The sequence below is a fragment of the Hesperophylax consimilis genome, chromosome 7, assembly GCF_061612785.1.
Source record: "Hesperophylax consimilis isolate HC1 chromosome 7, BYU_Hcon_1.0, whole genome shotgun sequence".
Taxonomy (NCBI): Eukaryota; Metazoa; Arthropoda; class Insecta; order Trichoptera; family Limnephilidae; genus Hesperophylax; species Hesperophylax consimilis.
In genome coordinates this window covers 30,986,565-30,999,985 of record NC_142842.1, presented here as the reverse complement: position 1 = coordinate 30,999,985, position 13,421 = coordinate 30,986,565, and the positions used below count along the sequence as shown (strand labels likewise).

General features: G+C 34.7%; 1 protein-coding gene across 3 annotated transcripts in view; it reads left to right on the top strand.

Moving 5' to 3' along the window:
- Positions 1-8,869, top strand: part of LOC149422630 (TBC1 domain family member 12-like) — a 141,919-nt gene extending 133,050 nt beyond the window's left edge. For all 3 annotated transcript variants that reach the window (XM_089633424.1, XM_089633427.1, XM_089633426.1), the window contains 4 exons: positions 696-902; positions 2,451-3,141; positions 4,454-4,790; positions 5,537-8,869. In XM_089633424.1, the coding sequence (XP_089489550.1) occupies positions 696-902; positions 2,451-3,141; positions 4,454-4,790; positions 5,537-5,748 (1,447 nt within the window). In that variant the 3' untranslated portion in view covers positions 5,749-8,869. The remainder of the gene's footprint in view (positions 1-695; positions 903-2,450; positions 3,142-4,453; positions 4,791-5,536) is intronic.
- Positions 8,870-13,421: the final 4,552 nt, after the last annotated feature.

Sequence of the window (13,421 nt, the reverse complement as noted above, 5' to 3'; positions counted from 1 at the left end):
CAATCCATGTGACCACAAACATTTTATTGTGTTCCATGGGACAACAATATTACAAGTGATAAGGGGACGGAACACGGAACATTTTGTCATAGTAAATTATAGAATATATTTTTGTAATAATAATTATTGCAGTAGTCACTTTTATTATCTCTGTAGGCGTGTAGGCAATAATAACAAAGCGGAAAATTTACCGTTTTTTTCCTCTTTGTTGCCGATCAGATGTAGTTCATGTTTGCATGGTAGTATTCCACTGGGTTTTTCTTAAACTCATTGAAAATAGTTAGGTACTGTTGCTTTTCTAGTAATCTTATCTATAAGGCGGAATATAATAATATGTGTGATATCTGAAGTAGTAAAAACTCTCGATCGGTGAGCTATGGCATCATGAAATTTGCTCACCCTTTTGCCTGAAATTTCTGGGTCAACACAACTACTGTTTGCTCGCAACACCGTAATGAGATATGCAGCTCCGAAATATCCATTAAACTGTCAAAAAATAATCTGTAATTACTCGATTTTTGTGCCGTTAGGATAAAGCCTGGACGAGAGTTTTCTCGGACCCGTTCCGGACACTGTGTTGCATCAAAGCAGCAGAGCCATGCATCCTTCCATCTGCGGGGCGCGTGATTATACTGTACTCTGATCGTGTTCATGACGATTTGTGTATCTGCTATAATTGGTTCTTCTCGTTCCAGGCCATCCAACCTGCCCGCCAAGGACGAGGTGGAGGAGTCCCGCCACCGCCAGGAGTATCAGCGCATGGTGGAGGCGGCTAGGCGACGAGAGGCCCGCGAGGTGCGCGACCGGCGAAGGCTGTTGGCGCGGCAAGCCCGGCACGAGGAGGGCCTCAGTCAGGCGCTCAAGGAGTGGAATCAGGCCATACTACCGCACTGGGAGACTATGTAACTATATAATATTATTTTTTTGTACAAATAAACTTACAACTACTTTCTGTCTACCCGGTGCTAGCATGGCACCTCCATTGGGGGGAAAGAGGAAGGTTAATTACCTGGCCTTTCAGCTACATAAATTAGTTTGTTCTGGTAGATTTCTGTCATTAAATATTATTAGTTCACCGTGAAAAAGAGTGTGCCTCAGGGATGCATTCTAGACCCACTTTTATTTTTATAATGCGATTTTTTAAAGTGATATGCCTCCTCTATTATTAGAAAATAGAGGATGGTGCATATTATTATATTATAATGTAGATAAATCATCGGTGCTGCAATCTTTAACAAGTTCTGGCTGGCTCTAAGAAACGTCTCGATTTTCGTCGATCTCATGTAGTTTATTCAGCAGTCCAATATTCAAAACTTTGTTTTCTGTAGGTTTTCTAACAGAGTTCTTTTACGGGATATGTTTGTTAGTACTTTGCTCAAACTTCCTCCTTTGTCCTTCCCTCTGATGGAGCAAAGTCACTCATAAATTCGTTCGTCGTCTCACGTATGGACTATTGCAATAGTGCATATGCCGGCCTACCCCAGAAACAAATCAATAGAATCCAGTCAGTTTTTAATGCTGCGGCAAGAATGATTTTTGGTGAATCTAAGTATTGCCGTATAACCCCACTTCTAAGGGATCGCCTTCACTGGCTTCGATGCCCTGAAAGAATAGAGTTTAAGATCTGCTTAATGACCTTCAAAGCATTGCAAGGAATGGCGCCAGCATATATATCGGAACTATGTATCCGACAAAACTTAAGCAATAGACAGCTTACTCTAAGGTCAGCAGATCTAGATATTAGTAATCGTCTAATCGAACTTTCTAGGTCAAATCGAGCTGTTTACTATGATCGTTCTTTTAGTGTAACAGGCCCTCTCATCTGGAATAGACTTCCCTCAGCTCTTACTAATCTCCAGAATTTGGCTGAATTTAAACGAGCTTTAAAAACAAAATTATTTAAAAAATCTTACCATTTATAAATTTTAACTTCTTTTCAATATTTTATAATAAGCCATATTCTAAAACTTCCGGTAATTGTTTGGTTTCGGTTGTCTCCTTATTGTACCTTTTTAGTGTCTGCTCAGAAAATTCTCATTTCTGAGCACAAACTGCCTCCTGTTTTATGTTATGTTTTAGTTTTAATATTCGTGTTTTGTCCTGTCCTACTGTTATTGTTATTCTAAGTTTTGTCATCACTTTGTATAAACAGTGTATTTAGTGTTATAATATTAGATCTGTATTGGGTAAGGCACACTGTAGGAATAATTTTAAGAACTATTAACACTGAATTACCATTTTTTTAAAGTTTGTTATACGAGTAGTTAAGCGCACTTGAAGTGAAATGACACTAAACTGCGCTATATAAATTCCATGTTATTATTATTATTATTATTATTATTGTCCGGTCCTAGTACCGGCATCAGAATCAGTAAAGGCGTACCTTATCTGTTATCTACATATTTATATGTTTATGATTTCTGAAGTCTAAAATGTACTTATTTTTCAAGGAAAAACACCAGAAAGTGCAGAGACCTCTGGTGGTGCGGGATTCCTCCTGCCGTCAGAGGAAAAGTTTGGCAGCTCGCCATTCCCAACCACCTCAACATCACTCCCCAGCTCTATCACATCTGCGTTGAGCGGGCCAAACTCAAACTTGTCGAAGTCAAGTTCAAAAAGAATGGCTACAAGAATGAATCCCACCACAAACTCAACGGCAAAATCATTGCGACAAACGGCGATACTCCACAACTTAGTCAAAGGTTAAAAAGCGAATCCGACTGTGATCGGAATGTTCAAACAAACGGAGTCTGCAACGGTGACGGCCTTTTAGATAGAAATACGAAATTAACACATATCAATCGCAAATCTAACGAAAGCCTCCTCTGCTTGAATCAGCAAGACGAACTGAGCGTGCGATTATGCGAAAAGATTAGTAATAAGGACTTTTCTAAGTTGCGAAATTTCAGTGAGCAGAATCTCAATAAGCATCCATTGGAGTCTAGTATGAAGAAGAACTCCCAGTCAGATCCGGATTTGTGTGAATACAGCAATGAACGGAGTATGGAGCTAATTCAGCTGGATATAGCAAGGACTTTCCCTAACCTGTGCATCTTTCAGCCTGGGGGACCGTACTTTGATGTCTTGCATGAGCTCCTGGCTGCATACGTGTGCTATAGACCAGATGTCGGATATGTTCAGGTAACTGAATAAATTATGTACATACTTATTACGGTAAAATTTGTAACAAGTGAATATTCTATTATGTTCTGGAAGCTGGAAGAGTGTATGTTGTGTGAATTGTGGTATTCAATCTTATCTGCCTTCCCTGTAGAGTGGATATGGTATGGTAGCTAGTTAGTCCATATCTAGAAGACAATGATTTGATATAACCTGTCAAAGTATTCACATTCATTTTACTTTATGTAAATAGTTGCACCAAAGGAGTAAGGAGCCGCAAAGATGTACACAATCTTTATAGGCGGGCAGCCTGGCTTTGTTTTTTTTTTTATAAAAATCTGTGGATTTATTCCGATGATGATTGCAAACTTGATGTTTAACATAAGAGTAAAATTGCTGTCTACATCTGTTTGCGAAATACTCTGGGTAAAACCTGGGCAAAGCCGGGGATTTCAGCTAGTTAGAAATATAAAATCATATATTCGTATGCACATCACATTTTGTAAAGTTTTTTTTTTACAACATTTATTTGTTTGTATTTGAAAATAATAGCTGCTCACTTCGGAGTAACGGTACCATGCGTTGCTTCAGACAGCCGCTCAGAAAAATCTCACAATGGACTGCACTGTAAACCATCAAATCTGTTCCCTTACTTTTGCATCATCTTTACCTTACTTTCGGACATTACTTTTCTTCCCGGCGCACAGTGGGCTAAAAATCGCCTTTCATAGACATAGAGACTTGAATTTTCAAGGATATTTTTTTTGGCTATAAATGGATTCTGCTGATCATTACTATGCTATAAAATTGCGTATGAAGCAATTGCCTGTAAAAATGAAGGAGTTATCATTTTTTTAAGAAAAATTTGTATGGCGCTGACATTAAAAATGAGGTTATTTCTGGAATCATAAGGTTGGCCATTATATTCTTACACACATATACTACTATTTATTTGTATTTTTTTGACATACTTTGTATTGTGGCGCAACTTGCGATTTTTTTTTTTTTAAATCCTCAAAGTTGAAAAAACACTTTTTACTGTTGATGATTCATTTTAATGCTTAAATGCTTTACGTACCTAAGTACGTAGCTCCGAAGTGGACGTGTCATAGGGCCTATTGTCTCCTTGATGAACGGATTATTATTGGAACTCCTATGTGTTCAAAAATTATTAAGGGCTATTGATTAATTCTTTACAGAACAAACTCTATGTTTACGATGGTCAAAAGACTTATTTCGTTGTTGGGTGCAAAAGCTAGCAATTGTTTGAATTGAGTAGAATTCTCAATAAGATATACTTTAAAATTGTCTTATCTTAATTTTCTATTTCCAGGGCATGTCGTTCCTGGCTGCCATCCTTATTCTGAACATGGACGCCGCTGAGGCATTTGTCTGCTTCGCCAACCTGCTCAACGGGCCGGCTTTGCGCGCAGCCTTCACGCTGGATGCGCGCGGTGTACAGGCGCTATGGGCGGCGCACGCTCACCTGCTGCGCACGCAGCTTCCCGCACTGCATGCCCATCACGAGCTAACGCGCCTCGGGCCCGAGCTGTACCTGCTCGAGTGGCTCTACAGCGGGTTCGCCAAGGCCATGCCGCTCGACGTGGCATGTCGGGTGTGGGATGTTTTTGTGCGGGACGGAGAGGAATTCTTGTTCAGGACTGCGCTGGGTACGTTTATACTGTTCATTCATAGAATATTATTTATAGATTTGGTGTAGTTCATTGATAATAGAGACAAAGGGAGATATGACATGGAAGTGTGCCTACTGTCAACGAGCTACAACCAAAGTAGACTAACTGTCAAAGCAGCACGACTGATGAAAGTTATGCATTTGGTGTGTAAGTAGAAACAAAAACAGGACACGATGCGATTTGCAGTAGTATGGGTGGACGATGTTGGCGACACTTTAGTGCGCACGGTTGTTTCTCTTATCTGTATTAGGTTAATATTATTTTAAAGTACCAAACAACTCCACTTTAAAAAAAAAAAAAATTATTTCTTTTAAAACACCAATTCTCGGCCCATTTCAGCTTTTGATCAAATGTTGTATCTTCAAACTTCTCAGCGGATTACAATTCTTTGTTTAGATCTTTAGGTAGGTTTATTGTTTTTTTATAGTTTCATAATCCAATCATACAGCGTCGATAATCCAACGAAAAATAATGTACTGATATAAATTTTTTAATGTGCTAATTTAAAAAAGTAATTGCCAATGTTTCCAATGTCGAATGAGCAGGTGACAGGACACGTGCCAAGGGGCATAAAGTTTTGTGCCAATATATCGGCCAACTGCATCTAAAGGGTTGTAATATGTTATATATTCCATAATTCCAACCATATCATTATATTTGTTTGTGCTCTTTAATTCTAATAAAGGAAATATTTATCAATAATGTCTCTTCTTGTATTCCAGGAGTCCTCCACCTCTACCAGGAGGAGCTCCTCACCATGGACTTCATCACAGCCTCCCAGTTCCTCACCAAGCTGCCCGAGGACATCTCCGCAGACGACCTCTTCAAGAGCATCAGCTGCATCAACCTCCACGCCGACAAGCTCTCCTTCCAGCAGCTGGTGGAAAAGCTCAAGGAAGAGGGGAGCACCGTTCTGGACGATTCCGACAGATAATCACTGTTTACCTTGCACTGGTGTGGAATACGCTGATAGACCTTGCAATAATTGAACCAAGTAAAAAAGTTTTTAAATGTACACTCGACCACTTAATTTTTTAAATTTTTCATTAGACGGATTGCTTCATTTCAGAATTAACCACCATTTGATCTAAAATTCTAATTAAAGCTACTGATATTTGCTTAGAAAAGGATAAAAGTTTTTCATTTGGCAGATGTCATCTACACTGATGATGGACACCGCAAGGCTGATTAACTGCATGGTCACTTAACTAAAATATTACAAGGGATTATCTGCGTAGCCCATACCTTTGTTACCTCTGTTTAATTAACTTGCCATTTTGTAGTAACTAAATAAATAAGTTCTTGTAAATATTTCACATTTGCCATAATACTTTTCATGTCTCAATATTAAATCACACAGTTACATACTATTATTACGTTATTTTATAAATCATTTGTGGTAACATGCTGTAAGACTTTAATTATTTGAATGCTGTAATTATAATTTAATTTGCAATTATGTATTTCTTATATTAACACACTTCCGGTGGGAAGGGTAGTTCTATCTTTAACGCCGGTCCTACTCGAATGGCTGTATAGGCATTTCTGTCCGATAATTCTATACCAGTATTGTATATCAATTTTTTTGTAAGGGTCCCCAACTATAAATATGTATATGTATAAATAAGTCTCCCATATTCTCGTTGTCTTGTCTCTTGTGCGGAAGAATATTTAATCAAAAGGAAACTATACTAAACCTGTAGAATGGGTAATAGTGTTTTTTTTTGTAATAGTGAAAAAAAATTCTAATTTTTTACGCATAAATGGCCCAAAATTGACTTTAAATTAATTTTATAGAGTTGTATTACAAAGTAAGTTTAATTTCAGACAGTACTTTTATAGTTGGGGTGTGGTGACTATGATGTAAAAAAAATCACCATTAAAATTATGTGTCATTTTCAAAGATAGCGGTATAGCTGATAGATAAAGATATGGGACCCCATTTTCGCCCACTTGAAGTGTGTTCACTTGTGTTACTGTTTTAATTTTTCTCTACTTTTTATTCTCATTTAAATATCAGTAATAATTTGACTATTTTTATGATTGTTTCCCATGTTTTGATTGATTTCTGATATTATTTGACAATACCTTCCACAGGTAAACTTAACATTGCATTATTTAATTTTACTATTTATTAAAAATTGTCTCAGATGAATGACATTTTCTAAAAATATGTTGAATAATTTTTTTTTTCAATGACAGACGAACTGACAAAATATATATTTTTTTAAATTTTTTTATAATTATCTGGTATAATTTGTATTTGCCTAAAAATCCATAATCTGATAATTTATTTAGATCTGATTAGAACATTTGAATTATTTTTCGTAGCAATGTTTTGACTTATAAATTTATTTAAAATTATACTTTTAGTTTTACACAACTGAAAATGTTTATTGATGCGTTGAAAATATTTATGTTTTCAGTTAGGTTAAGACCCTTACTTGACTTGTGATTATTTGAAAGGGGTGGCTACAGATCATGCACGATATCCAGGAAATTTGGGATTTTAGTCTGTCGGGAAAATATCAACAAAATGTCAGGCATTTTCAGTGAAATCCTCTTACAAGGTTTTGGAACTAGCTGATTGTTTTTTTTTTTAATTGTATAGAAACATTATAAGTGGGTTTCACTGTATTTTGAAATAATTTCATCCCATTTAATACTGGAAAAGTTAGGTCACCCGCGACCAACCATGTGGGGTGACAAAGTAACTATCATCACAATTCTCCTAGTAACAGCTACAATATAAATAGGTACCTAGTTGAAATTTTTATATCAATTGTCGCTGAAATAAATTTTTGTCAAGTAATAAACCCCAATGCTAGTTTTAAAATAACAGGCAGAATGTGAAACTGATGCATTACTTTCCCAACATCTCTGCCATATAAAGTAGTACATATAAAACAAACATGGCCGATGAACTTCTTGCTTTTGTCATATTGTTTATGAAATCAGCCTGTTTTTGGTATTTCGTTGCCTCGTATGTAATAATTAAAACAATATTCTAGAAATAAATCTGTTGTTAACCCTTCAGGCCTCTGCTATATTCTAGCGGTCGAAATATTTCCGCTTTGCAATAAAATCCAAATAAATGTTAATATTTCTGAATGTGTCCGAAAAATCTGATTTTAAAAGGTAAAAAAATACGCTTTCAAATTTTAATATTAGAAATAAACATAATTTTTGCAATATTAAATTTTTTAATGCAAACATGATTTTTTTTTAAATAGCTCCTCTTACGTTTTTTGTAACGAAAATTACTAAAAATGTATTAAAACATTTTATTAGACATCATTATAAATATTATTTTTTTTGTCATTTCATACAAAAATAATGATTAAAAAAATCACAGAGTGTCACAATTTTTTCTCAAATTGCGGTCGGAAGCTTTGGATGCATAGAGGTGTGCATTTTCATTGTTCTGTGGTTAACTTCTAAATTAGGTGTGGTGTTTTCTCTTTCCCGCACCGTTCAGATCATATTTCTCACCGTGACAGTAAGGGAAACACAACAATGTTTCCGAGTCCATATGAGCTGTTCCCAAACGAACAAATTAGCTCGAGGGGTTAAAACAATACTGCTTTTGTATTTGCCAGCCAACTGATAATTGATTACTTATTAATACATAGTACAAAAATTAAGAATATTATTCTCGTGTCTAAATAAATTAATGTATTTTCTGTATCTCTTATGCGTATTTAAAAAATAGTTATTTCAGAATCTCAAACATCACAAAGCAGAAATAATCCATCTCTTTTTAGATCTCCGCTCTTCAAATTAAAAAAAATAATTATATTTATTGTTGATATTAAAAATTCTATGTTATCATATTACTATATTGTGTTTTGTAAAATTGTGATATTTAGAAAACTTGATATTATTTAATGTAAAGCATTATTTTCTTTGCATATTATTATAAGGGTGATGTAAATATTTTGTATATTTTGCATTGTATGTAATCCAACTTGAAAATCGATGTTCAATGTTCCCAATAAATCAATAATTATTATTCATACCCATCTTAATCTTTTTTTTATATTGACTTTAATTATTTTACAGCTAAACTTTCCCCTTAAACCTTAAGAAATCAGATGTTCACAGTGACCTTTCTCTTATGTTGTAGGTCGAATCGGTGCTCCTCTGGACAATTCCCGGTTTTTGGTAAACATATTTAAAAATGTTTACCAAAACACTTTGAAGCTTTTAAATATTTAGCGTTCTAATCTTTATTATATTTATACTTTTTTAATTTAATTTTCCCACTCATTACTGAAGCACCGTTGTAGCAATTAATTGATTCGGAGATATATTTAAAACTAGCTGACGGGTACTCGGCGTTGCTCGACTTATCTCTACTTTCTATAAATATGATATGCATGTATTATATATTTAAACCTTCCGGACGAAATTCTCTAAATGATAGTGAAAATCCGTTGCGTAGTTTAGAAGAACTAAGCGCACAAACAGACCGACGCGGATAGCGACTTTATTTTAGTGTTAACTATAAATAATAAACCACTCACGTGTTAGCTGACGTGTTCCCGGTGTTACCCGGGGACTTATAAATGGTTCGGGGTAAAGTTTTGAAGTTGTGAGGCCTTTTTGAGATATACAATTCCATAGTCCTTTATTTTGATGTATCTCATAAGGTATAGCCAGCGTTAGAAATGTAAATGCCCAAAAATATTTTTTTACTTGATTACAGAATATCGACGTTTCTCTACTTTCAATAAATATAATATGCATGTTTTATATGCATAAACCTTCTGGGAGAAATTCTCTAAATGATGGTGAAAATCCTTTATGTAGTTTAGAAGAATTAAGCGCACAAACAGACAGACGCGGATAGCAACATTATTTTATACTATTTAGAGATGTGTAGTTCTAGAAACAGCGAATCTGATAATCTAACAGCACAGTGAGATTTTGATGTTAAATACTATCAAAACCGTTCATCGATTTCCCCATTCCTTTCGTAGCGAATGATCATAATCATTTGCATAACTGGGGATACATCAGTCGTTTCATTCGCTTGAATCGCTAAGAAATCGCACTTTGAAACATCCAAAATTGCATCTATTATTTCATTTTGTATTGTCTTTGAAGTACCCTTGAATATAGTCTGATTCCATATGCTGCTTCATTGCCATACCAAGTTCGACCACAAAATCAATTAAACCACGATATACTCAGGGATTAACCGAGTTTATCCTCGACCTATTGTTCTTAATATATTCCACATTCAAACCATTTTATTTTTTATTTATATGATGAACAAACACAAAAGTTATCATAAGCTGGTATAACCTGCAATTGATATACCTAGTTGATAATTCATATACATGATCAATATAACCTGCAATTAAACATGAAAACTTTGGCAGAGCAAGAAAAGTTTTGAATTCAACAGACAATGCCCGACAACTGACTGAACTGACAACAACTAATCTGAACATCACTCATCTATTAGTGACATGTTTTATAATGTATGCTTGTATCAAAGAAAGCTGTAAGCGGAACATTCTCTGAAAAGAGCATATGTTAAATTGAAGACACGATACTGACAATAATATCACCCATACGTGTTTCACTTTAAATATCTACTGAACAAACCGTTTCTTTCGATGTGGTGGTAAAGCTCCGGATGCCGTCCTCGATATGGTAATATTTGCAAAGAATAGTATGTACTCACGCTTTCGACTGTTCCACAGAATATGCCAACAAAGTAGTCAAATTTTGGATCGCAATCGAAAATGAACTGCTACGAACATACGCACAGGGCACAGTCGGTCTGCAAGTTACGCGCGCTTAATACGTAGGTACCCTTTGTATGAGAAATTATAAGTTAACCGAGTTTTGTATCGTGATTATCCATGTCAGAAATTTTGTTGGTTGTTCGGTGCTCGGGAGCACATATTAGCTGTCAGCCACTGCTCTTAACCTGTTAAGGCGATCTCATAGTCCAGGTGACCTTCGAATTCGGAAGGGGCACGGCCTATTGGGATGGGTTATAGCAGTGGTCGGGGAACCGGGGTAAATTACCCCAAATGGGGTAAAAATGTTTTTTTCGGGGTAATAAGGAAATTTTTCTGGTTTGCTATTTCATAAAAGTGTTAGTATTTTTACAAACTTAATCCATTCAGGTGTGTGCTTGAGAAGTAAGAGTCGCGTGTTGTGTGTTTGCGTATAGTTGTTTCTTGCATTGGACACTAGAGACGCTGCGTAAGTTGTAATGTTTAAACTTAACACTCAACGGTCATTCACGCACGGATTGGTTTATTTATGCGCACGGGCTTCCGACGCGTCGTTTGACTGTGCGCAAATTACTGACGAGGAACATCATTTCATCACCGATTTCGTTTGATTTGATTTAATTTGATTTTGAGACAGAAAGCAGAACAGAACAAGATAGCTTCTTTTTCAAAGTTAGCATTGTTTTTGGAAGACTGTGAAAATATTACTTTTGATGACATCAAGGATACAGTTATAAAACATCTTACCAAACTCAGAGAGCGGTTCTCTGACTACTTTCCAGATACATACTTTCAATTGGGTTGTAGATCCTTTTAAATGTGAAATTGCCAACATACCAGAAGAACCTCCGGGTTTGGCAGAAACAATACTTGAACTTCGATCTAATACTGAAGCACGTATTCAATTTGAAAGCAAAGCCAATCTGTCGTCTTTTTGGATGTCAAAAGCTACGAAGGCTTTCAAAATTGCACACGAGGAGGCGGTAAAAAAGTTGCTGCCATTTGCAACAACCTATCTTTGTGAACAAGGCTTTTCCACTCTAATGAACATAAAAAACGAAGAACAGAGATCGATTAAACGCCGAAGACTGTATTCAAATTGCTCTTACATCAAAAAGTCCCAATTTTAAAGTAATTGTATCAAACATGAAGCACCATCATTTCTCCAAAAACTGAAAGGGAAACCTAAAAATCTGAATTTTTGTTTGATCCAATTTGAGAATTTTATTTTGTTTGTCTATTACATACTTACTATTTTCATGTAACTTTTATTATTATTTGCCGGTTAAATTAATCCAATAAATAATGTTTATTTAAATATACATTGAATGTCTTCTTTTCAAAATGGGGGAAAGGGGTAATATCGACTTACGCAAAAATATTTTGGGGTAATGGTTAAAAAAGTTCCCCGACCGCTGGGTTTTAGGATACTTGAGAGCCAATGAGAGAAAGCCGAGCCCAGATGTATTATTAATATGTGTATACGCCCATAAACGCACACTGGTAAAATTTATCAAAAATCCAAAAATTGTAATAAAAAAATTATTAATTATGATGATCAAAATTAAAATTTATGTTAAGTTAATATCGGTATAATACATGACTTCCATTCATCAAATTTTACAGGAGGCACAAAGAACTGTTTTTTGAACTCTTAGTTTTTTTATTTATTTATATGAAACCTCAGAAGAGCGCCTCTGTCTGTAGAGATATATATCTCTACATATCTGTACCCGAGAAGCATACGGATGCAAGTCAAAAAAGGTAAATGTTCAGGAGAGCCAAAATACTTTTTTTTCTGTAAGTTTGGTCTCATAACTTCTGCGGATATTCATGATAATTGATTTTTATTTTTTATCCTATTGAATCGATTAATTTTGTATCGAAAATGAGAAAATAAAATAAAATATTTTATATGCAAAGCCTAAAAAAAATGTTTTAAAAAAAGCATTGTGGACTTGAGTCCTTCTGCTTCAAAATGATATTGAATATTTTGGTATGACACATGGTATATTATAAAGGGATCAATGTTGAAAACTTCACTTGGAAGTAAAATAATAACTATATAACAGGTAAATATAAATATCTATTTTATTTATATTTACATTTCCCTATAAATATTTATATTTACTAGGTAAATATAAATAAAAAATCAAATAGATATTTATAGGTAAATATAAATATAAATAAAATAGATCAATGTTGAAATTTCATTTGGAAGTAAAATAATAACTATATAACCGGTATATATAAATATCTATTTTTTTTTTTAAACTTCCGATTTAGTTGTCCGGGTTAAATCTTCCCCAAAGGAAAAACTTAACCCTTCCACTCACTTTTCCACAAATGATCATCTAGTCAATCAACATTATGTAAGTGCATTATATAAGCAAAATAAATACAAAACAATACAAGAACAACACGTCAACTCACCATAGATCAAATGGAAAAATAATTCACCGTCTCCAGATATTTTCATATCAGAGGGTTCGGCTCGGTAGAACTTCTAACAGGGCCTATAAATCCTACTGATCCCTCAACATAAATATTTAAAAAATCTTTTGTTATCCTACATGTATTCAAAATGACCGACTTTTGCATCTTTATATATAATTTTTTTGATAGATCTAATACGCCTAAATTTTTAATTAGAGAGCTAGGTATAATGCCAGTAGCCGAAATAACGAATGGTAATATTTTTATAGTCTGAGAATGCCAAATTCTTTTTATTTCATTTCCTAAATCTGTGTATTTTCTTATTTTTTCACTAACAGATTTTTGAATATTACAGGAATTTGGAATAGCGACATCAATGATATAAGTTATTTTTTTAATTTTGTCATGTAAAACT